This window comes from Taudactylus pleione, unplaced genomic scaffold (genome assembly GCF_031769625.1).
Source record: "Taudactylus pleione unplaced genomic scaffold, aTauple2 ptg000395l, whole genome shotgun sequence".
NCBI classification, from domain to species: domain Eukaryota; kingdom Metazoa; phylum Chordata; class Amphibia; order Anura; family Myobatrachidae; genus Taudactylus; species Taudactylus pleione.
In genome coordinates, this window is record NW_028284796.1 from 3,582,623 (window position 1) to 3,605,536 (window position 22,914).

At 42.7% G+C, this 22,914-nt stretch overlaps 1 protein-coding gene across 1 annotated transcript in view; it reads right to left on the minus strand.

Annotated features, from left to right (window-relative positions):
• The window catches only part of DOCK10 (dedicator of cytokinesis 10), a 308,992-nt gene that overhangs the window by 161,304 nt on the left and 124,774 nt on the right, over positions 1–22,914 (minus strand). The window contains exons 4-11 of the mRNA XM_088446281.1: positions 12,728–12,810; positions 8,627–8,699; positions 8,335–8,457; positions 8,018–8,152; positions 6,081–6,264; positions 3,154–3,242; positions 1,887–1,970; positions 1,337–1,480 (exon numbers count right to left, since the gene is read on the minus strand). Of these exons, the coding sequence (XP_088302407.1) occupies positions 1,337–1,480; positions 1,887–1,970; positions 3,154–3,242; positions 6,081–6,264; positions 8,018–8,152; positions 8,335–8,457; positions 8,627–8,699; positions 12,728–12,810 (915 nt within the window). The remainder of the gene's footprint in view (positions 1–1,336; positions 1,481–1,886; positions 1,971–3,153; positions 3,243–6,080; positions 6,265–8,017; positions 8,153–8,334; positions 8,458–8,626; positions 8,700–12,727; positions 12,811–22,914) is intronic.

A 22,914-nucleotide genomic window follows, 5' to 3' on the forward strand; every position in this document is an offset into this window, starting at 1 on the left:
CTTGATGACGATGATGACTGGTGTTTTCATAATAAAAGAAAAGCTTTTAAATAAATATCTTAACAAAAAAAAGACCCAAAAAGTAATGACAATGCCAGCGCTCATAGCCTGGAGTGCTAGCAGCAATTTTAGGGGGACGAAAAGCGTTGGGACCCCCATAAAAGTTGCAACCACAACTAGGCTGTGAAACACAGAGCTTGGGGCTCTCCTGTAAAGTCACACAACAGCAGCCTGTTCAGCACAGGGCTGAATTACCTAGGGCGCAGGTTCTCAAACTCGGTCCTCAGGACCCCAAACAGTGCATGTTTTCCAGGTCTCCTCACAGAATCACAAGTAAAATAATAAGGTCCACCTGTGGATCTTTTAAAATGTGTCAGTGAGTAATGACTACACTTGTGCACCTGTTGGGTGACCTGGAAACCGTGACCTATGCGGGGTCCTGAGGACCGAGTTTGAGAACCACTGACCTAGGGGGATAAGAAGTGTCCCACCACCTCTCAGAAAAGAAACAAGCCTGTTCTGAAAGCTCTTCCCTATACCTGTGCCTAGAATGTGTTGAGGTGATCAATGTTAAATGCTAGAATTCAGTATTTTAATGTGGCACTGCTCGTCACAGTAAGCCTTATCAGTAATAAACTGCTTGTGTATTTTACAAGTGCCAGCATGACCTTGTACCCTGCTGGGACCTCTACTGCCACTTAAAGAAAACTGTGCACACACCCTGAAAAATTATTTTATTAAAATAAAAACTCCACAAAACTATCTTTTACCAATCAGTGGCGTCACGGGGGATGGTGTCACCCAGTGCACTACTGTAGACTTTGTGTACGCGAGCTAACGCCCCCTGACAATGATGTTTGGAGAAAACCAGGAATATGGACGCTACATCCATTGCCATATTTAATTATTTAAATACATCATTTGCGATCACATGTAAATGTGACAATGTGACAATGAAATTCCTGAGAGTTCTCAAAACTTTGTAAAAAATATTCCCTCATATTTTCACCATTTTAAACTGCATGACCTGGATAGGATAGTGGTAAAAATAGAAAAGAGGAAAATAATCTTTCATAGATGCACAACAGCTCTATAGGGTGGAGTTCTCATTAAACCGGGATATAAACTCTTTCCTTTCCAAATGTCTAAGCTTACAATTGGGCTCTCATTCATTGGTCTGTAAAATATCGACTAGTTGGCAACCAGAATCTATACACAGAACATTGTAATGGAGTCTTGTTGTAAATCAAGAAGCTGATCAAGCCCCACTATTTAATGCTTCAGCTGGATCTATTTTCTGCGTCGAACGAAGAGTGTTTTGTTTGATACCACGTACATTTGTTACTGGTTCGCTGTCATTCTCTCTGACGCAGGCTTGAAGATTCAGACTGAGAGATTTACACGATATCATAATCTTCTTAGCTGTCTTTTCCTCAAACGGTTTGATCACAGAGTCACTTGCTGAATTCTGCTTTGTTACCTAAAAATATTAAACCATAGAGATTTACTAAGAAGGCAATGGCTTCTGTCCCACACATGACACATATGTCATAGATATACATGCTTTAGTGTTTATGGAGCTGCTACCAATCCCTTGGGGCCCATTCATGAACAATGTTGCACAGGTAAGGTAAAAGATTCTGTAACCTTCACCAACCAATCAGATGTTTTCTGTTCTACGCCGTACTAGAGAATAATATACAGCATCGTTTCTGTACAGTACAGTTACCTCTGTACTAGTTAAATGAAGTGAATGTACTGTAGGCAAAGAACACGTTTTATAATATATTACATACACACAGTATAGAAGTAATAGACAGCTGTGAAAGTAAATGTCAAACTACCAGTGGAATTTATATATGTATAAACAGTACTGGGGTACTTACACATAAATCGGGATCTAAAAAAAACAGATTATGTCGCTCCAAATTCCTTGCAGCACTTATGCACTCTTCAGTTTCTGTAAGGTACTGGATAAAGATGAACATGAAATATAAATATGTTTCATATGTAACTAGAGGTCCAGCATTCACAGACCTTTATTATTAAGACGGTGCAAAGAAAATCATGTATTTCCCATCTTTGCCATAATAGGACTTTGAATAAGCAGTGCTGTTTTCTATAGAAAGGTACCAGTACTATGATAAAAGGCTGCCTGGACTGCTGAAAGTCCTGTGGCCAGATAAGAGTCTCTCTCGTTTATAAAGTAGGTGGAATTGACTAGTCTGGTGATACAAGTTTCAGCAGAAGAAAAGGTGCATGCAATGCCATTAGTTCCAAGCTCTGTGAATAAGCGAGCAGTTAAAGGAAGGTTATATTCTGCACAGCATATGTAAAATCCATTTGTGTAATCTTTCATGGTGCAACTGGAACGGAAGCATATTCTACAGATATTAGTAAGCTGTACTTAGCACAGGCCACAATTTAATAAGAAACATTTTGGAAATAATGAACTAAAATAAAAAATTAACTGGAAAAAAACTTATATATCATGGTATGTCATTCACTGCAATACACTCTACTCTATAGGGTCCTCTGTAGTACAAGTTTGTAATATCCCTTTTACACCAGAGCAAAAACCTGGGTTTTTTCTGGGTCTACCCAGGTCGCAGGGTCCCTGAAAAATAACCCAGGTCAAGTGACCCAGCAATCCAACCTAGGTAGCTACCGGGGTTGGACCCAGGGTGGACCCGGGTAATGGTGCACTGTAAACAGTGCAACCCGGGTTATCTGACCTGGGTCATGCCTAAAATGAGCTGATTGGTGGTTGTGGGGCATTCACCTCCCACTTTTTATGACCTCACAGGTTTAGCAGGGCAGACCTGAGTTCAGTGTGAACAGGGCTGACCTGGGAGTAACCCAGATCGAAGGTGCAGTGTAAATGGGTCTGACCAGAGTTGAAACTATGTCCAAAAACCCAGGTCGGACCTGGGTTTTTGGTGGAAAAGAGGTATTAGTTGATGTTTCATTCTCATTAAAATGTATATTTGTGCTTCTAACTAATTAACACATTTATGATATCACCTGCTCCATGTACAGGAGTCACTTGCCATTAAGGGTACTGCTCAATACAAATGGTTAGGATTGATTTGATGTATAGACTTATATTATTGTGCACATGAGATGTGATTATTGTTGCTGATTGTGTCTCACCTTTGCCAGGTCAGGGTGCAGGGGGTTATCTGCACAGTCTGCTTCTTCTTGTTGAATCTCTAGGTTCAGGATAAATTCTCCTGGATCACCTGGGGAAAAAATTTTAGTAAACATTTTACCTGAGTGATGCTTTTGTTAAATACTATTATTGTTATACAACATTTTACATTAAATTCAGAAGAATTCAATCCGTGCAATGTCCGGCTGTGCACATTACCATTATTACGGTCCACAACCTTCACTAATACCCCTTTTACACCAGAGCAAAAACCTGGGTTTTTGCTGGGTCTACCCGGGTCGCAGCTCAGTGTAAAAGGGTCTCTGAAAAATAACCTGGGTCAAGTGACCCTGCAATCCAACCCAGGTAGCTACCAGGGTTGGACCCAGGATGGACCCAGGTAATGGTGCAGTGTAAACGGTGCAACCCAGGTTATCTGACCTGGATCATGCCTAAAATGAGAGGATTGGTGGTTGTGGAGCATTCACCTCCCACTTTTTATGACCTCACAGGTTTAGCAGGGCAGACCTGAGTTCAGTGTGAACAGGGCTGACCTGGGAGTAACCCAGATCAAAGGTGCAGTGTAAATGGGTCTGACCAGGGTTGGAACCATGTCCAAAAACCCAGGTCGGACCTGGGTTTTTGGTGGAAAAGAGGTATAATCTTCTATCGCATCTCTCCTTTCACATCGCAAACCCGGCTCTGACCCGGGATTTTAAACACGGGTTCAACTCCTTTCACACTGCATCTTCAACCCGGGTTATTCTCGGGATGGCCCCGTTCCCACTGAACCTGGGTCAGCCATGTAAAACCCTATGGATGTCATTAAAAAATGACTTTTTCAGGCTCACAAAGATAAGCTCACAAAAGGGAACACAAGGGAGAGGTGGAGACTGCTCCCAGCATTGCAGGAATCATGGCTGATGAATTACCACTGTGTAGCCCTGAGTTCATGTGTTTGTGCTTTACTGCTGTTTGATTCAGCCAGTGAGAGCATGATGCAGCTTCTGACAGCATAGTGTACAGTTCACTTCTTCATCACTCCAATTAGTCATCACTATAATGACAGTAGTAGTATTAACCCCTTTCAGACTGCCGGAATGCTGCCTCTGCTGTTGTCTGCAGGGTGCTGCCTGTGTGTTTGGCTGCTGACATCATTAAGTGAGACAAAGGAACATCCAATCAGCATTGTTTGCTGAGTCCCGGGTTGGATAACCCGGGTAGGGCCTGTTCACACTGCACTTCAACCTGGCTTGTTGTTCCCGTTTTCAAACTTGCTCGATTGAATATTTTGGTAGTGAGTTCACACTGCACCTCGACCCGGCAATATCCCGGGTTATTTTTGCGATGTGAAAGGGGTATTACTATTAGTAAAGCTATTGGTTGCGAAGTGCCTTCATCTGGCCATTCAGAGTCACTTTGCAGCCACTGCACTGCACTTAATCCTGCTAGAAAGTCTTACATACATTAATTTCTAGCTGCAGATCAGCACCTGCCCATCAGCCCTGCAGTAATAGTGGCATTGACTTTACACCGCTTGACTAAAACCCAGTGATAGTTCTGTTTGATGTACCCCACAATATTCACCCCCTTTATTTTTGACAATCCACTCTGATACCAGTTTCTCCAGTGACTTTCCTTTGTGTTGCTCCATGCTGGTAGACTGGGTATGAACATATCTTACTGAACTTAGGTCCGTATTCAATTAGGCTGCGAAAAGTCGGAATCGGTGATAAACTATTACCGATGACGTCATTTTTGCATGTTTCAATTATCCCCATATTCAATTTCAAAGACTTTTCCTATATGCAAAAAGTCTTTGTAAAAAAACGGGGATAAGTTTTCACTATGTTTTACATGGAGAAAAAAAGTGCAGAATTGGGGTTTAGGGGTGCAGGCTTAAAAAAAAATAGCCTGTCCCCCTGGGAATAGCCCCTAAAAACGAACTGTGTTAAAAAAAGTTTTTAAAAAAATAGGGACAACCCAAAAAAATTATTTTAATTTTGGGGTGAAAATAGGCTATTAGTGGCAGGTGCAGTTTTCCATAATTTTTAAAAAATTAGTTTAGGGACTTAAAAATATGCTAGTACCCATTTTCATGTACCCCAAATTTGATGGGAACACTTAAAAACGAAAAAAAAAAACCTAAGTGCTCTTCTGCATCACTTCTTCAATGTCGGGAAAAAAAAACACCTGCCACGGCTATTTAAAAATGCAGAACACATTCTGCAGGACTAAACAGGGGGACCCACAGTGATCCCCCAGGTCTGGACATCATTAGGGGGGTCCCAGGACGAATTCCCGAAAATTCCCCTATTTTTCCCGATACTTACCTTTAGGCAGGCTCCTGTTTTCACCGCCTCCAAATTGAATACGGGGATAAAGCAGGCACGCGCCCGATACTTTAGCCCCAGAAAAGCTCAGATGTGGAGCGAAAAGTCCAGCACTGACTTTTCGCTCCAATATTGAATACGGGCCTTAGGTGGATGGCGATTTAGAAAGTTAAAAGGTGCGTACACACTGTGCGATCAGGAAAGACAGTACGATTACGACATTGTAATCGTACCGTCGTTCCTGATCCCCTGCAGTGCAGACACACTCCATCATTCCTGAACATGGCCAATCTGTCTTTATCGGCAGATTGGCCTGCATGTTCAGGCGATGGACAATGTTGGAAACGACCAGCGGGAGCGCGCATCGCTGGTCGTTCCTACATTTTTGTGCACGATTACTGAGCGTTTGCACGATTACGATGTGGTAATCGTGCAATCGCTCAGTAATATCGCCCAGTGTGTACGCACCTTTAGAAGGTTTTCCAATTCTTCAGCTATTGCTCAGAGAAATAATGAAGTGTCGCTGCCATATGAGCTGCAGAACACAGATTCTTGTCATTGAAAATATTTAGATTGTGTAAAACAATTTCTTGTACCGAGTTTATGATCAGATAAGTCCGCACTTCTTCTCTCTGGAGCGGCTCCCTCTGGATTTATTTGTAAGATTTTGTTGAGGGTGGAAATCCAGTCATCCATATCCTGCTCGCTTTCAGCTGCCAGCACAAAGTATGTCAGATCATTCATTTTCAGCTCAAAGGCATGCTTCCTAAGCTGTTTATTCTGATGTAAAGAGAAAGGGGAAAGTCAGACCATTCCCAAATTAGACAGCGTATAAAGACACTGGAAGGCTTTTTATAAATGACAAAGGGATCAGTAATAATTGTATTTCTGACCTCTTTCTAAGAAACTAGGTGTTTTGAAGGATACAATTTTATCTGTATACAATTTTATCTGTATGCTAAAATAAATATCTTCATTCTAACAACGCTCTACACAGTACTAATTTCCTATGGCAACTAATTAGCAATTATCTTTGCCGGTTAGTACAAGTAAGAGCACAGAAGCCACACTTGCTGTTATATGGGGAAATTGGCCCAAAACCAGACACAATGCAAAATAACGATAGTATCAAAAATAGATAGGATCATTCCAGGTCAGTGATAGGCAACCTAACACACTTCAGGGGCTGCATGGGCCATCTACTACCCGTAATCTCAGTAATACGTTAGATCAATACATTTGAGCAAAGATAGAGAAACTTATCTGTAATAATATATATGACAACAAAGCAAGAAGGATGCAGTGTACGCCAATGATGACACAGAGGGTGGCATGTGACCCATCACTGTGTTAGGTCGTCATGGAGAATGCCACAAGGACTAGCTGGATGTTATACATTATGGCCACTTACATTTGTGGCCAACTTGATACTGTTGCCCGTCTCTCAGTTAGAGTGGCATGACTGGCCCTTGTGTGTCAGCAATTAGGCTATTGTCAAAAGGATACTCGTGTCCCTGCACAGGAATCCAGCTCTTATCTGCTGTATTTGCACCCTATGAATGTTATCGGGCAGCAAACAGTGGGGTGGATCCAGAGCTGCATACAAGTTGCCGGTAATTACGCTCGCACTACGTGCATAGAACGCAATGCTGATATTACCATGCTTACAGAGTTGTGCACATCAATTCGGATGCACTGCCACTATCCATACGCTTGTTCAAATAACCGTCATCAATATTAGAGTGCACTTGTATCAGCTCTATCGGATACCAGACAGATCATTGGGTATGCACAACTCCCGCAAATCCGCTTACATGCCCCCAACCCACACTTATTTAGCTTAGGAAGAGGGTAAAAGCTGTAAACCATAGTAAAGTGTATTGAAAAAAATGGAAATCAAATTACATGTATTGAAAAAGACAGAAACTATAGTAAATTTATTGAAAAGGCCGGAAATCACATTAAAAGTATTGAAAAAGCTGGAAACCATAGTAAAGGCTTCTATAAGTTTACTATGGTCTCCAGCTTTTTCAATATATGTAAAATCATTTCCAACTTTTTCAGTGCTTTTAATATGATTTCCGGCATTTTCAATAACTTTACAATGGTTTCTCCGTTTTTTTCAATGCATTTAATACAATTTTAGGCTTTTTCAAAAAACTTTACATGGTTTCCGGCTTTGCTTCTGCCGGTTTCAACACTTTTACTATGGTTTCCGGCTTTTTCAATGCATTTAATAAGATTTCCGGCTTTTTCAATACACTTTACATGGTTTCCAGCTTTTTCAATGCATTTACTATGGTTCCGGCTTTTACCCACACTCACTTATCTTAGCATACATGCGACTGCCCTGTTACTGCTGTTATGCCCAGGAGGCTACGGAGCATAAACAGTGCTAAAAAACGCAAAAAAAAGTCTACAAAAAGGATAAATCATTTTCTAACCAAAAAAACCCACAAATAGGATATGATTTATACAACAGAACAATATACTGTGATGTCTAATGTGAAAAGCAGCGAACATAAACACTAACCTGTATAACCCCTGTGCAGGAGTCTAAAAATATACACCCTTTTGGCTCCTTTGAAATTTTTTCATCTTTATAAAAATTCATAATATAAGAATTATCAGACAGCTGAGTCAACTGGAAAAAACGTTTTTTGAAAGACTGAAAGAAACAGCATAAAAAGTAAAATTATTGTAAGAATAATAACAAGATGTTCGGTCTAAACTCAGCTTATAATACAAGTGAACACACGCACACATTCTACGTAATCCGGATAATACACAAATGTGTTCGGGGGCCGTTAACTCTACTTAGACAAAGACAGAATAATATTGTCTACTTACGCGTACAGTAATGCTATTGTTCACAGTGCTATTAAAATTCCCTTTATACAGCCAGCCAGATCTGAAAACTCCTGATCCTCCTCCACCGCCACCTCCTTTAGAAGATGAGAGGGACGTTGTATCCTGAATGAATGAAATAACAACATGCATCTTTCATGGACCCCTAAAACAATGAATACTCGCAGTACACTAGTTTGTCACAAGTCAGTGAAGTACGTTCATTGTTTAAGCAGGCATCTAGAGTACTATGCTGTGTTTTCTGTTATACATATGGGAAATCCACATGGCTTACTTCATCCTTGTCTGCTTCTTCATGGTCAATTTCGAAGGAATGTGAAGGAAGTTTTTCAGCCTTTGGTTCATTTCTGTGTAAAATGAAAATGTCCACAATCATTATCATTATCAGCATTGTTACTGTATTTAGTTTTCTATTGTAAATTATCAGCATTGTTACTGTATTTAGTTTTCTATTGTAAATTATCATTATCATCATTGTTACTGTATTTCGTCTTCTACTGTAAATTATCATTATTATCATTGTTACTGTATTTCGTCTTCTACTGTAACAGTTTTGAAAAGGGATAAACTTGTGGACGGGTTGGGTATGAGTTGCCGGCGGTCAGAATCATCAGCAGGTATGCTAACCCTCCCCCTCTCCCTACCCTAACCCTCCGTTCCTAGTGCCTAACCTTAACCTCCCCGCTAGTGCCTGAACCTAACCCCCCCTTCCCCAAACCCTAAACTTAACCCTCCTCCCTTTGTGCCTAAACCTAACCCTTCCCCTAGTGCCTAACCCTAACCCCGCACCCTAACCCTCCCCCTAACTCCTGATACTTGCCTTCTGGATGCCGATGGTCGGTATCCTGGAGCCAGAATCTCGACTGCTGTTGGGATTCCAGCGCCGGTAATTAGACCGTCAGCATTCCATGAGCTGAGATGCTGACTACATCCCCTTGCAGACTAATGTATCTGAGGAAGACTATGGGGATAATTCTGATTTGGACGGATCTCAAATTTGTGCTTACAGTTCATGCAAATGTACGTATCTTTGCATATGTCTGTGGCGACTTGTGAGAGCATCCGGGGATGTGTTGTAGGCGTGTATAAAAACCTCAGTGCGAATCTAAGTAATGCGTATGGGGAAGACAAGCCTGTTTCTGACGGATCTCTTTCACCTACTGTAGCATGGGTCTGGTGCAAGTGCTGATACTAATGAGGATGGCTGCGCCAGTTGGCATAAAATTAGAGGGCGGCCTGGCTCTCCGCTTGTAGACACACAGACTAGGAGTTGCATGCAAAGTGGCTGTATTTGTGGGGATTTAGCACCTTATGCTAATGCAAAAATCCGTTCAACTAATGCGAGGTTCCATGTATCTGTAAGCAGAAATATGTGTGATTTTACTTCCGCGGCCATAACCTTCATAAGTATTGCCCCTTACACCAGCCCCATGCTAGGTGCAAGAGAGCCATCAAAACAGGCTTCCCTTCTCTGTACCTACAACTTAGAATCACACGGGGCGTTATATCCACGCCTATGACACTCCCACACATCAGGGCAATTACATGCTCAGTTTCATGAAAAGACAGTTCCAGTACATTTCTGTCTGACTCAGGACATACGCAAAAATACGTAAATTAGCATTTGCGAATGCGCTGTATGAGATTTGCCATTTGCAGTGCTCCTTGTACAGAGATTTGCCATTTGCAGTAACTGATACTGTATATAAATCATGGAATACAATAACCACAATGTAGGTGCATTGTGTGCCAAATCCAGTTCAAATGAGGGTGCCTATTTGCCTTAGTAAATACAGTACTAACAGTAGCTGTACACAGAGCACTTCCTACACTTGTAAAGCATTTTGAATGTGCAGAACAAAGGTCTATTGGAAGCCTATATTTGCAGGGAGGCAGGAGAAGCGCTAGACGTGGACTGTGCAAAAGTGTAACTGTCACTGCACAGTCCAACCTCCAAGTATTCTAGAGAATACTTTGCTATACTCTCAGTGGCAAATGCAGGATTTCTAGAGGGGTTTTCCAAATGCTTGATTTTAGAGTGAGTGTGCCCAGTCCATGAAGAGGACATAATTACCACTTATCCAGCTTTAATATGCATCATACACAGTGTATTGTGTGTCATAATTCCAGCATATACAGGATCAGTAATCACAGTAAGCCATTAAATGTCGCAGTAGGGCCATCATGCTTGAGCTGAATGTTTTTATTTTAGATGTGGGCTCCATTCCAAAGCATTGGAGCAAGTCTGGGGAAGCAGCAGAAGAACCTAGCACTGCCCTGGACATATATGTAAATATTGGGCTCTATAGCAATGCATCCCTAACAGTGCATGTTTTCCAAATCCCCTAATTGGTGTATTAATTACTGGCTGATACATGTTAAAAGATCCACAGGTGGTGCTAAGTATTTAATTTATGATACTGAGAAAAACATGCAGCGCTAGTAAAATTCCATTATATGACTATTTCTATTGTGGTCATGGTGTGGGCTGGGGAGGGGGGTTTCCAGGCAGACAGAAACCTCCCCTGCATTTGCCTCTGACTTTGCCTACATTATTGGTTGGCTCAGCCTAATTTATGACTTAATCACAAAGGTGAGGGGACAAAGGGACTTGTGGAACACTTTTGTGTGTTTGAAGCATTCATACATAGGGCGTGCGCCTAGAAATGCGATTTTTCTGCTAAAGTGCAACAGGATAGTGTAAAATGTCGATAATATTCAACCTCTGTCTCCGCAGAGCTAATAAAGGGACTGATCGATTCAGCGGGAGTTGAATAGCGCAGGGAAGTTGGTCCTGGAGCTATTCAATTCAGCGTCCTGTTTAGTTCCGACAATTACAAGTTAATTCGGAGAATGGCGGTTCTCGTGACTTAACCTGGCTGTTTAGTCGAGAGAAACTGCATTCTCTGACTAAAGTGCTGGCCACAAGGCTGTTAGCGCCTCATTAAGCCTTCTCCTTGCATCCTCAGGAGGGTGCGAGAAGAAATCATTTAGTCGCCCTAACAGCAGGCTGAATTGAATAGCTCCGGAACCAACTTCCCGGTGCTATTCAACGCCCGCTGAATTGAATCGCCCCCTACAAGTGGAATTGACTGTACCCTTCTGCACAACAAGGGTCACACATTCTACCCCCCATTTATGTAATTCCAATAATCTCGCTCCACAAACTAAAATCTCTTTATTGCAATCTCTGGATTAAAGCAGGCCAGACATCTAAAGATTATCTGTCCAACCAGCCAACTAGTTGATTGGTTGGAATGAAAATCTGGTAACGTATGGGAGTAAATGATGATCAGCAATTTGCTCCTAAATGCCAGAAAACAGATGAAAATGGCCATTTAGACAATGTTTTTTTAAATGTATGAGCTAAACAATTTGTTCAAACAACAGTTTTTTGTCCATTTTCCGGAGTTTGGGAGCAAATTGCTGATTGTCATTTGCTTTCATAACTTACCAGATTTTCATTCCAACCAATCAACTAGTTGGCTGGTTGGACAGAAAATCTTTAGGTGTGTGGCCAGCTTTAGCAAGGACTCTTTTTACTCCTCCCGGCTCCTTCTATCAGCTGGTGCAATCAGACTGCTGAAACACGTGGGAACATCTGTGTAAATCGAAGCAAGCTCTACCACCAAACAGGATTTTGCACTTCACAAATAAAGTTCAGAATGTTTTTGAAACAGTCTATTTACAAAATTTTTATTATTGTAGACTTTAATTTTGGTTTCTGAGTATAAAGTAATCTGTAAAAGAAGATGAAAATTCCCAGCCACAATAATTATGATGTCTGGACAGGGTACCTGAATGAGAAACTGTCCTAGGATAGGACGTGTGCAGATGAAGTGATGCTCACATTATCCCATGGGACAGGCTGTGTTTATATGGAAATCCACCCACCCTACATAATATAACATTACTACACCCCTACAGATAACATTACTAAACCCCTCCCACCCCCTGATAACATTAATACAACTCACCCCACCCTACTTCAGCCAGGAAATCCTAGCTGCTTCTAACTCTCCCAGTAAATGACGATAAATATATCCAGGAGTTTCCATCCCTTTAAAGATTATAAAGACCAGAGTGTAAAATATGTTATCCGGTAGCCGTCTCAATCATCAATTTGTCACCATAAAAATATTCCAATTTTAGCACTTATAATAAGACAAAATGTTTTACTTTTTACCCAATGACAGAATCCAAATCAGATTTTCTGCTAATTGCAAAACCAAAAGAAAAAAACAGCTCCGAAAAAATTGCAATCTGCAAATTGCTAAAATATATCAGATCAATCAAAATCCAACATGATGGGTGACCATTATAATCAGAACATAGACATGCAAATAGATTTATAACATATGAAAGAGGCTCTTACAGATGTAACGGACGGATGTCTCCAGAGTATTGTTCATACTTGAAATTCACTACATGCAGGTGGGAGTTATAGTACTTGCAGGCCTGGAAAGACAAATAACATTGGATGTACTAAAAAGATTTAAGAGACCACAGGGATCGAAGCAATATACTTGTTTGGGGTCCCTAGGTATGTATGTATATATACGCATACAATATATATATTCACACACAGAACATGGGGCTTGTTGTATAAAATAAATATATGAATTTCAGTGAAAGCGAGTACTGTGTGTGTATATGTAAAGCCGGTTGAAGTGATGCTCACATCATACCTTGGGACAACCTTCGGTCAGGGTATGTTTATATGTAACTACACCCAACTCAAATAACAATACTACACCCCTCAGATAACATTACTACACCCCACCTTAACTTAGTCTATGACATTAGCACATCTGCTCTTTTCACAGGCACTTACCTAGTCCTGTGTTCAGACACTCAGAGATTACCTGTTCCTGTATAGACCAGAGTTACAGAGGAAGGGGCAGCGAGGAGCGTAGCAGTGGCTGGTTAGGGAGATAATATGGAATGATCTCTGATCTGCACCACATCACAGAGGAGGCTGGTCTCAGTGGATCCAGCTCAACCGTCTGGCGAAGGCCTAGGATGTCTAATTTATGCTAAAGGGGTGCCTAGCAAAAGTTAACCATCCACACAGAGGGATTCAGTACAAAACACACAAACCAAATGAAAAAACTGCAATGACATTGAGACTAGAAATAGCACCACGTGTGCTTGAGACTGGAATCAGCAACATGTAGTCCTGAGACTGGAATGACTGCCATAAGGCCTCAGACTGGAATGAGTGCTATAAATGCCTGAAACTGGAATGAGAACCATGCAGACTTCAGACTGAAATGAGCACCATGAAGGCTGAGACTAGAATGAGTGCCATGAAGCCTGAGACTAGAATGAGCGCCATGAAGCCTGAAACTAGAATGAGTGCCATGAAGTCTGAGACTAGAATGACTGCCATAAAGGCATGAGACTAGAATGAGCACCATGAAGCCTGAGATTAGAGTGAGCGCCATAAAGAACAAAGTAATGGCAAGCTGACACCAGCAGTGGTGTCTGAAACCTAAGTGTCAAATGTTACACACCTATAGGAGAGAAATTTGCCAATCCTCACACAACAAAAAGCAAAAAAAAAAAAAATATATATATATATATATATATACATATATATATATATATATATATATATATATATATATATATATGTATAAGGTGGCGCTATAAAGACAGGCAATAATAATATAGAGATCCAATATCCCTTTTTATTTACCATATGACAATCATATTAAAACATATTCTATTACACATAATACATGCACATAATAATACAATTAAAAAATTATTATATAAAAACACTTAAGGAACGTGATAATGAACTACTTAGTTTTTGAAAGATTGTTCAACAAAAATCCAAGTGGTGATGCTGAATTAAATCTGCTACAGTTCAGTAGATTTAGAGCATTACTCTGACAATACTGCTATATATGTAGCAACAAATATCTTTGATGGTATTTTAGGGCTCTTCCAAATACAAAATGATAGTTCAGAGTTTATCTGAGATCCATATACTCACAGTCCCAAATCATCGTTTAGATGTAATTGAACTCCTACATAGGCATAAACGTAGAACTGGTGAGTAAAATGATCCAAGGCACTTTATGTGTATTGCATCCACCCTGTGCGGCTCTCTGTTGGGAGATTCGGCGTGATCAAATCGGTCTCCGGCATCTCCAATCAATGATGAGAGTAATGGCCGCAAGATAGATTAAGTCCCAACCTGTAGTTTTGGGAGCATCAGTATCCCAAGAAGAGTGTCTCTAGCTCACCCTTAGCTGTAATAGCGTGCACCCTGCATGCTCTGCACTGAACGTGCGTCTCCGATCAAATAGTGAGAGCAATGGCCGCGAGATAGGTCATCTCAGCGTATAGTATTGGGAGCGTCAGTATCTTAAGAATAGCATCTGTAGCTCACCCTTAGCTGTAGTGGCATACACCATGCATACTTTGCATTCGGGTTACACAGGAGTGCATCTTGGTCCCACGTCCACTATAAAGTGAACAGAGCTCCTTCTGTATACTTAACGCGTTTCTCCTCACTTGGAGGCTTTCTCAAGAGGCTGAGTATGCATGGTGTACGCCTGAGACCTGAGACTGGAGTGAGTGCCATGAAGGCATGAGATTAGAATAGGCACTATGAAGGCCTAAAACTAGAGTGAGTGACGTGAAGTCTTGAGGCTGAAGTGGACGCCATAAAGGCCTCAGACTGGAATGAGCGCCATGAAGGCCTGAGACAGTTTTTGTGTTGATTGTTCCTGCAATTTGTGCAATCAATATGGCAATCTGCAATGGGTCACGTTTAAAAATGAAGATTTTGCTGCGATAAATGTTTGGCCGGGGTTGAATTTACTAAGTAAGCTTGTAAATTCACTCTGAATCAGCCCCTATATATGCTCTCTACCTAGGACATTTCCATAATTGAGACAGAGATACATTTTAATTTAATTCCAAGTAAACTGTATGGATAGTGTTACAATGAAAAAGCATTAGATAAAAGTATAGAACACATCTTTCTACTAGAACAATTGATGCATTGCCTTGTATGCTTCCACTCTGTGGCTTTATTTAATAATGGTGATTTTATGATCTGCTACTAAATGAAATTGAGGACACTTAGATTGTTTTATCCTTTATAACTGAGTGCCAATGTTCACATTGTTGATGTAAACACACTTATATGGCTAGCCCGCAATAACCAGTCATGGCTGCATTTCATAGCTGACTTTTAATAGTGCCAGCTCTGAGACTCCTCAGCTCCTAATAAATAATGTGTAACATCACTGTACTAATAGCAGATGTACACATTTATACTTTCTATATAGTGGAGTTAAGAAACTTATAACCCTATAGCTGTTGTAAAATTACAGGTCTCAGTACACCCCGCCAGACATATGCAGGTAGGGAATGCTAGCACACAAAGCGATCGCAATGCTAACTCACGCATGCGCACTGCAATGCATGCGCAGTACATAACATCGGCCAATCTGTTGCAGTTGCGATTCGTAATGAATCAGGCCTACTGTTCGCTGAGGATGCTGAGCAATGCTATGCTCAGCACCATGGCAATACTGGCTGTGCCATCCAGTCCTGGTCCCCTCTGCCCATGCGCAACCCAACTTTGCTGGTTCGCATATGTGCACTGTACTGAAAATCCAGAGGGGATATCTTAAATAGGGAGGAACCCTATCTATGGCAAAAAACATGTGTTTTGATGGATACAGTGCTTTTCTTCCTGACAAAAAGTTAGATCCACTACAGTGGGGAACCACGGGTTGCTTAATACTGCTCTTGCTGAGCGCACATCTATGGGACCTTAAGAGTTGTGCACATCTCAGTGGTATTTCTATTTGCAGCTACAGTAAATGGACATACAGTAACTCTGTGCACATAACGTGCCTGAATGGGGGGGGGGGCAGCAAGGCGATGACACCCCCCCCAACATTTGAGAGAGGTGCCAGGTGACGTTCAGCAGAGCCAGATTACCGACAAGGCGGTACAAGTGGGTGCCTAGAACCCAGTGATCCTATAGGGCCCAGCGCCAGCCTTCCACCATCATACAGTGCTGCTGTTTAACCAGGCTGCCGATGTCTCAATGGTTAATGGGGCCCAGTAGCTACATGTAGGTACTGAGCATCAGCGCACAGTGCATTGCTGGGAGCTGAGCATACTTATCTACTTTAACTCCTCTTCAGGAGAAGCCCAAAGAGGAGACATACCTGACAGCTTTGGGGGGTGTAGCTGGGATCTCCATGTCAATAGGACTACCCTGTCTGCACGTCCCTAGTGTGTAGTGGTGTCTGATAATAATTCCTATGTGTGGCATGAAAACAATGTGCAATGCAATGTGTGAATGAATGCAATGTGCAATGCAATGTATGAATGAATTCAATGTGCAATGCCATGTGTAAATGAATGCAATACCTATCGAGCTAAACTTAATGCAACATTAGTTGTTGCATGAATTGCTGGATTAGAGGGATATCTATATCTTTATTTGGGTGGAGTCTGACGTAGTCACTATATGCCCTATGTTCATACCTGTACATAGGGTGGCCACATGGCTCAAAGTTTGTGGTGTTTGATATATATATTTTTTTTCATCCTTGAATTTTTGTTGCTTATTACCTTCAGAATATTTGCAGTGGTGTGTGTGTATAGTACAGGGAATAGCAGTGTGCATACACTGGGCTGTGGTGTGTGTGTTTAGTACAGGGAATAGCAGTGTGTGTATAGTACAGGGAATAGCAGGGTGCATACACTGGGCTGTGGTGTGTGTATAGTACAGGGAATAGCAGGGTGCATACATTGGGCAGTGGTGTGTGTGTGTATAGTACAGGGAATAGCAGGGTTCATACACTGGGCAGTGGTGTGTGTGTATAGTATAGGGAATAGTAGTGTTTGTATAGTACAGGGAATAGCAGGGTGTATACACTGGGCTCTGGTGTGTGTGTATAGTACAGGGAATAGCACAGGGTTGCCTACCCTCCCAATTCGGGCGGGAGCCTCCCAAAAACGGGTGCAGCTCCCGCCCCCCCGGAAAGGCAGGCAAGCCTCCAGTCTGCCGCCGATCCCCCAAACCCCCCTCCCCATTACAGGTAGTACAGGGAATAGCAGGGTTCATACACTGGGTAGTGGTGTGTGTGTATAGTACAGGGAATAGTAGTGTGTGTATAGTACAGGGAATAGCAGGGTGTATACACTGGGCTCTGGTCTGTGTGTATAGTACAGGGAATAGCAGTGTGTGTATAGTACAGGGAATAGCAGTATGTGTATAGTACAGGGAATAGCAGTGTGCATACATTGGGCAGTGGTGTGTGTGTAGTACAGGGAATAGCAGTGTGAATACACTGGACAGTGGTGTGTGTGTATAGTACAGGGAATAGTAGTGTGGGTATAGTACAGGAATAGCAGTGTGCATACACTGGGCTGTGGTGTGTGTGTATAGTACAGGGAATAGCAGGCTGCATACACTGGGCAGTGGTGTGTGTGTAGAGTACAGAGAATAGTAGTGTGCATACACTGGGCAGTGGTGTGTGTGTAGTACAGGGAATAGCAGTGTATGTATAGTACAGGGAATAGCAGGGTGCATACAGTGGGTTCAATCCTGTTAGGTGTGAGTAGGGTCCTGGGAGCAAATTCCATTTGCAAACGAATTCCAAACTCACTTTGATTTTTCAGAGGAAATTCCCGTTTTTTGTGCGCACCCCCCTGAGCAGGTGAAAATTTAGGGAAAATCTTTATTTCAAGGTGAAAATGTCAGGACACAAGGACCTGATTCAGAGATGGACGCAATGCCGATATTTACGCAGATTGAGAGGTTGTCATTGTGCATGTGTGTAAATCGCACTGAGCATGCACAGAGATTGAACTGAGATTACGCTTGCACAGAGGATTCACTCGCAAAGTGAGTGACAGGTAGGGACGCTAAGAGGAGGAGAAACGGCTACTAATTAGCCAGGTCCGGGCTTGTTGGAGGGGCCCGGGCCCGATACTGCCCCCTCCCTCTTTCCTGTCAGCAGCCCAGCACACTCTGGATTTGCGCAGTGCTGAGGGGCTCACAGCGCCCCCCTTCCAAGTGTGCAACTCAGCTTCACTGTAAATGCAGGCGTCGCTGACCATTTAAACACTGTTTTCAGGGCATGCATCAAATAGCCATTCATCCTTGCTTGCAGCAGGAGAGCTCTTTATGGGGTAAATTTAATAAGAATCGGGATTGACCCGATTTGCAAAGTGATTCATCTCTGTATAAATTGCCGGAACTCAGGTGATTTTTCTCTCTTTTTTTTTTTCCAAATTTACCAACAGGCGATTTGAGTCTAAACGAGTTTGTCGATGGTGATGTAGGTCGAGATTCTCGGGTGATTTGTAAGCAAGGTCGAGTGAGTTATGTCACCAGAGATTGCAGTGATTTCTCAAGCAGCCTGCACATATCAGTGAGATACTGTATGTGTAAGCTGCTTGTGTTGTACCTGTAAAAAACGGGTTAGGGCCGTATTAAATTTGGAGCAAAAAGCCGTTTTCGGTGAAACTATTTCACCGATGAAGTCATTTTCGACGATTTCATTTATCCCCATTTTCAATTTCCCTGACTTTTCGCCGGTGAGAAAAGTTTGCACATTGTAACCAGCGGAAAAGTATCGGCAATGGATGACAGAATTGGGGTTTTGGGGTGCTAAACTTGTGGGGACCACCCTAAACCCTTTTTACATCGCCCTTGATGCTAACTGCATAAAAAAACGCAAAAAGGACACCCCAAGAAATCACTTTGAAAAAATTGGTGGGAATAAAAAAGTTGGGATACAAATTCAAAAACTAGCAAAATAGCCTCTGGGGGGGGGTCTGTTTTTTTTTTATTGCAGTGCTTGCTGAAGATGTGGTGTTTTGTGCACTTTAAAGCTTTATTTTAGTGACTTTGAAGTTGCCCCGTTTTGGAGGCGGGCAGGGAGGGTGGCTGGGCAAATGGAGGCGTTCCTGCAGGAACGCCTGCCGTTTGTGGGCGGCCCTACTGACATCACTCGTGATGTCAGTAGGTGGACTTCCTGCTCTATCAGAGCAGGAAGTCCACTGGGGCTTGCGGCCACGAGACCCTACCACAAGACAATCGCGACCATCACCTGGCCGCTCGCACAAGCTGTGGGTGGTCAAAAATGTATTCTTCATCACTTGCTCAAGGACGCAAAATAGCGTCTATTGAGACCATTTTAAAACCCCAAATACCTTTAGCAGGGCTATTCGGTGTACCCAGAGTGATCCCCCATGTCAGGACATCTTTAGGGGGGTGCCAGGATGATTTCCCGAAAATTTACAGGCATTTTCCAATACTTACCTTTCCACCGGGACACGTTTTCGGTGGATCCAAATTGAATACGGGGATAAGCGGGCCCGCGACCGATACTTTATCCCAGGAAAAACCAGCGACGATGGCGAAAAGTCCGACCTCGGACTTTAAGCCTCAAATTGTTAAAAAAAAAATGACGTGAGGTGTCCCCCCAAAAAATTCTAACCAGCCCCGGACTTGCCAGACAGTCCTGGTTCTTAAATTTACAGGGAAAAAAATGTGTAGGGTTCCACTGTAATTTAAGAACCAGCACCAGGCAGCAGGTACAGAACTGGTTTTAAATATATGGAGAAAAAAAATGGCTGAGGTTCCCCATATATTTAAAACCAGCTCTGGACCCTTTCTAGCGGGGGACTGGTGCCACAGCCAGGGGTACCCTTTCACTGCAGTTACTATGAGTCGATTTGTTTTGCGATTTGCAAAACAAATTCGATTTGAGTCGGTTTTGAAGAGGGAATTGCTGTTCGATTTGGCAAGTTCATGTCCAAATCGAACGGCAAATCACCCTTCAAAACGAACTGCAAATCCCGGACACAACGAACTGCTTCATGCTTTCACTTTCAGCATGAGCAGTTCATTGTCACACAGATACATGCAGACATCAGTGAGATGCCTGCATGTATCTGGCTGGAAAAAGTGTTGTAAAGAGTTAAAAAAAAATAAAAAAATAAGAGGTCACCGCCCAAAACACAACGAGCCCCGGACTTGCCAACCCAGTTCTGGTTGACTAAGTAAAGGGAAAAAATGACATAGGGTCTCCCTGTACTTAGTACAACCAGCACTGGGCTATGGGAAGCAGAGCTGGTTCTGGATTTACAGGGAAAAATTTGCGTAGGGCTCCCTTGTAAGATCCAGAACCCGCCCTGGACCCTTTCTAACGGGGGACTGATGCCACAGCCAGGGGAGCCCTATCACCGGGCCCCTCAGCCGCAGCATAAGCCCAGACCATTAGTCAGAACACGCCAGGGATCCCTGGGGAGTTGGAGACCCCTTCAAAAAAAGGGGTCTCCCTCTCCAGGGCACCCCTAGCCTGGGCTGATAGCCTGGGGCTATCCCCTCCACCCCTGGGCGGTGGGTGGCGGGTTGATTGTGTAGGTGTGGTGTAAAAAGAGATATAAATAAACATTGGCCCTCATTCAGACCCACTCGCAAGCGGGCGCACGTACGTTAGGCGTACGTACAAAAATATTTAAATTCAATGGCTCGCTCGTATTTTCGTTCGCATCTAAAATTCCTCCCTAAACTCTGACGACCCCTCCTCTAACTAACGAGCGTACGAAATAGCGAGCGTACATCCCCGAAATGGCTTGAAAGGAACGCACGCACACGTATAAACAGGAAGTGGCCTTGTCAGATGTCGATTACCTGCTCCTTTATTCTGCCTACCTCCATCAATCGTATCATGCCAATCAATGTATCAATTAGCTTAATTGTTTGTTTGTTTTCAACACAATGCAAGAAACTTTACTCTTGTCCGTGTTTGTGTTTACCCGCAGAATACGTACGGATGAAACATTCGCTTTTATTGTTCAAAAAACATGTGAACCACAATTAAACAATTGTACTATTGCTGTGGATCCCCGCATATTTCCCTGGGTTCATTTCTTTATTTAAATTTGCTTACGCATGTCACTGCATCAAGCCTATCCTAACTCTCCAGAGATTTCTGGCCCTGTCGAACACATGACTCATACACTAACCAATAAAATTGCTCCTGTTAATTTCCAAAATACATTAGCCAATCAGAAAATTTTTACACACTTTATCAAAAATGATTTTTAAGAAAAACACCATTGCCATCATGAGAGCCTCCGCATTCACCAGGCGTGAGCTGCTGGTGCTTACGGAGGTCATGGATCGCCGGATCACCAGCCAGCCTCAACCCATGACCAACCGGCAGAAGCGCTCCGCGTATGCGGAGGTACGGTCCCGCCTGCGGTCCTTCGGCTCACGCCGCAACATCGGGCAGCTGGAGCGCAGGTGGTCCGACCTGCAACGGCGAACGCCCCGCTTGCTGGCATGCTTTCGCATGCAGATCCTGGCAAGTAAGTGTTATGTATTGTGGTTTTAATGTTTGTGTTTGTGGGGCAAACTGCGTGTGCATGTTTTCCTGTCTGTTCTATTTATTATTTGTACTCATATCTGCGTCTGCATGTTTTCCTGTCTGTTCTATTTATTATTTGTACTCATATCTGCGTCTGCATGTTTTCCTGTCTGTTCTATTTATTATTTGTACTCATATCTGCGTCTGCATGTTTTCCTGTCTGTTCTATTTATTATTTGTACTCATATCTGCGTCTGCATGTTTTCCTGTCTGTTCTATTTATTATTTGTACTCATATCTGCGTCTGCATGTTTTCCTGTCTGTTCTATTTATTATTTGTACTCATATCTGCGTCTGCATGTTTTCCTGTCTGTTCTATTTATTATTTGTACTCATATCTGCGTCTGCATGTTTCCCCTCTATTTCTGATTTTTTTATTCTACTGCTATTTTTTTTTGTTTTATTTATTTTTTTTTGTTTGGTTGCCCGGATTTGTCCATAAACTAAACGCAATTTCTTTGACATATTTTAGGGGGACAGCCAAGACTCCGCCGTCAACGTCCGTCCAGACGGCGTTCCCGCCCACTCTCCCCAACCCCCAGCCAACACTCCACCCCAAATCTTTCCCCTATTCCCCACTCCTCCCCATCCTTCCCAGACCCTCTCCCGGAAATGTCGGGCCTCCTTCCCCTCCGTCCCACTTCCCCCTCTCCTCCACCCACCCCTCTTCCAATTACCCCCTCCCCGGAGTCCAGCATAACTCCGCCCCATTCTTTGGGGAATGACGGATCCTCCGAGGAGGATCATGGAGGTTTGGCCGGAGCTCCCGATTTGTCTCCCGGTATGTTTTTTTAATTTTTTTTTTAAAGCACAAACTGTTTGTATGTAATCATGTGTCGTGCCTTTCTTCGTGTTTTTGTGGCTTGACTTTTGTTGATTGTGAAGGTTTGCCTTTACCTCTTCCTGGTGATTTAAGCATACACATATCATACCTGTGGGAATTTGTACCTAGGCCTTGTATTTTTGCCAGCCCACCCTTTTTATTTCTGTTTTTGGGTTTAGGAGTGATTTGGTTTTTTTTTTAAATTTTTCTGTGGATTCCCTATTGTTGTATTAACCCACACACTTTTCTCACCCACAGAGGAACAGAGGCGTCGGCAAGAGGTGGCGGATGTTGTGGGGCAGATGCGCC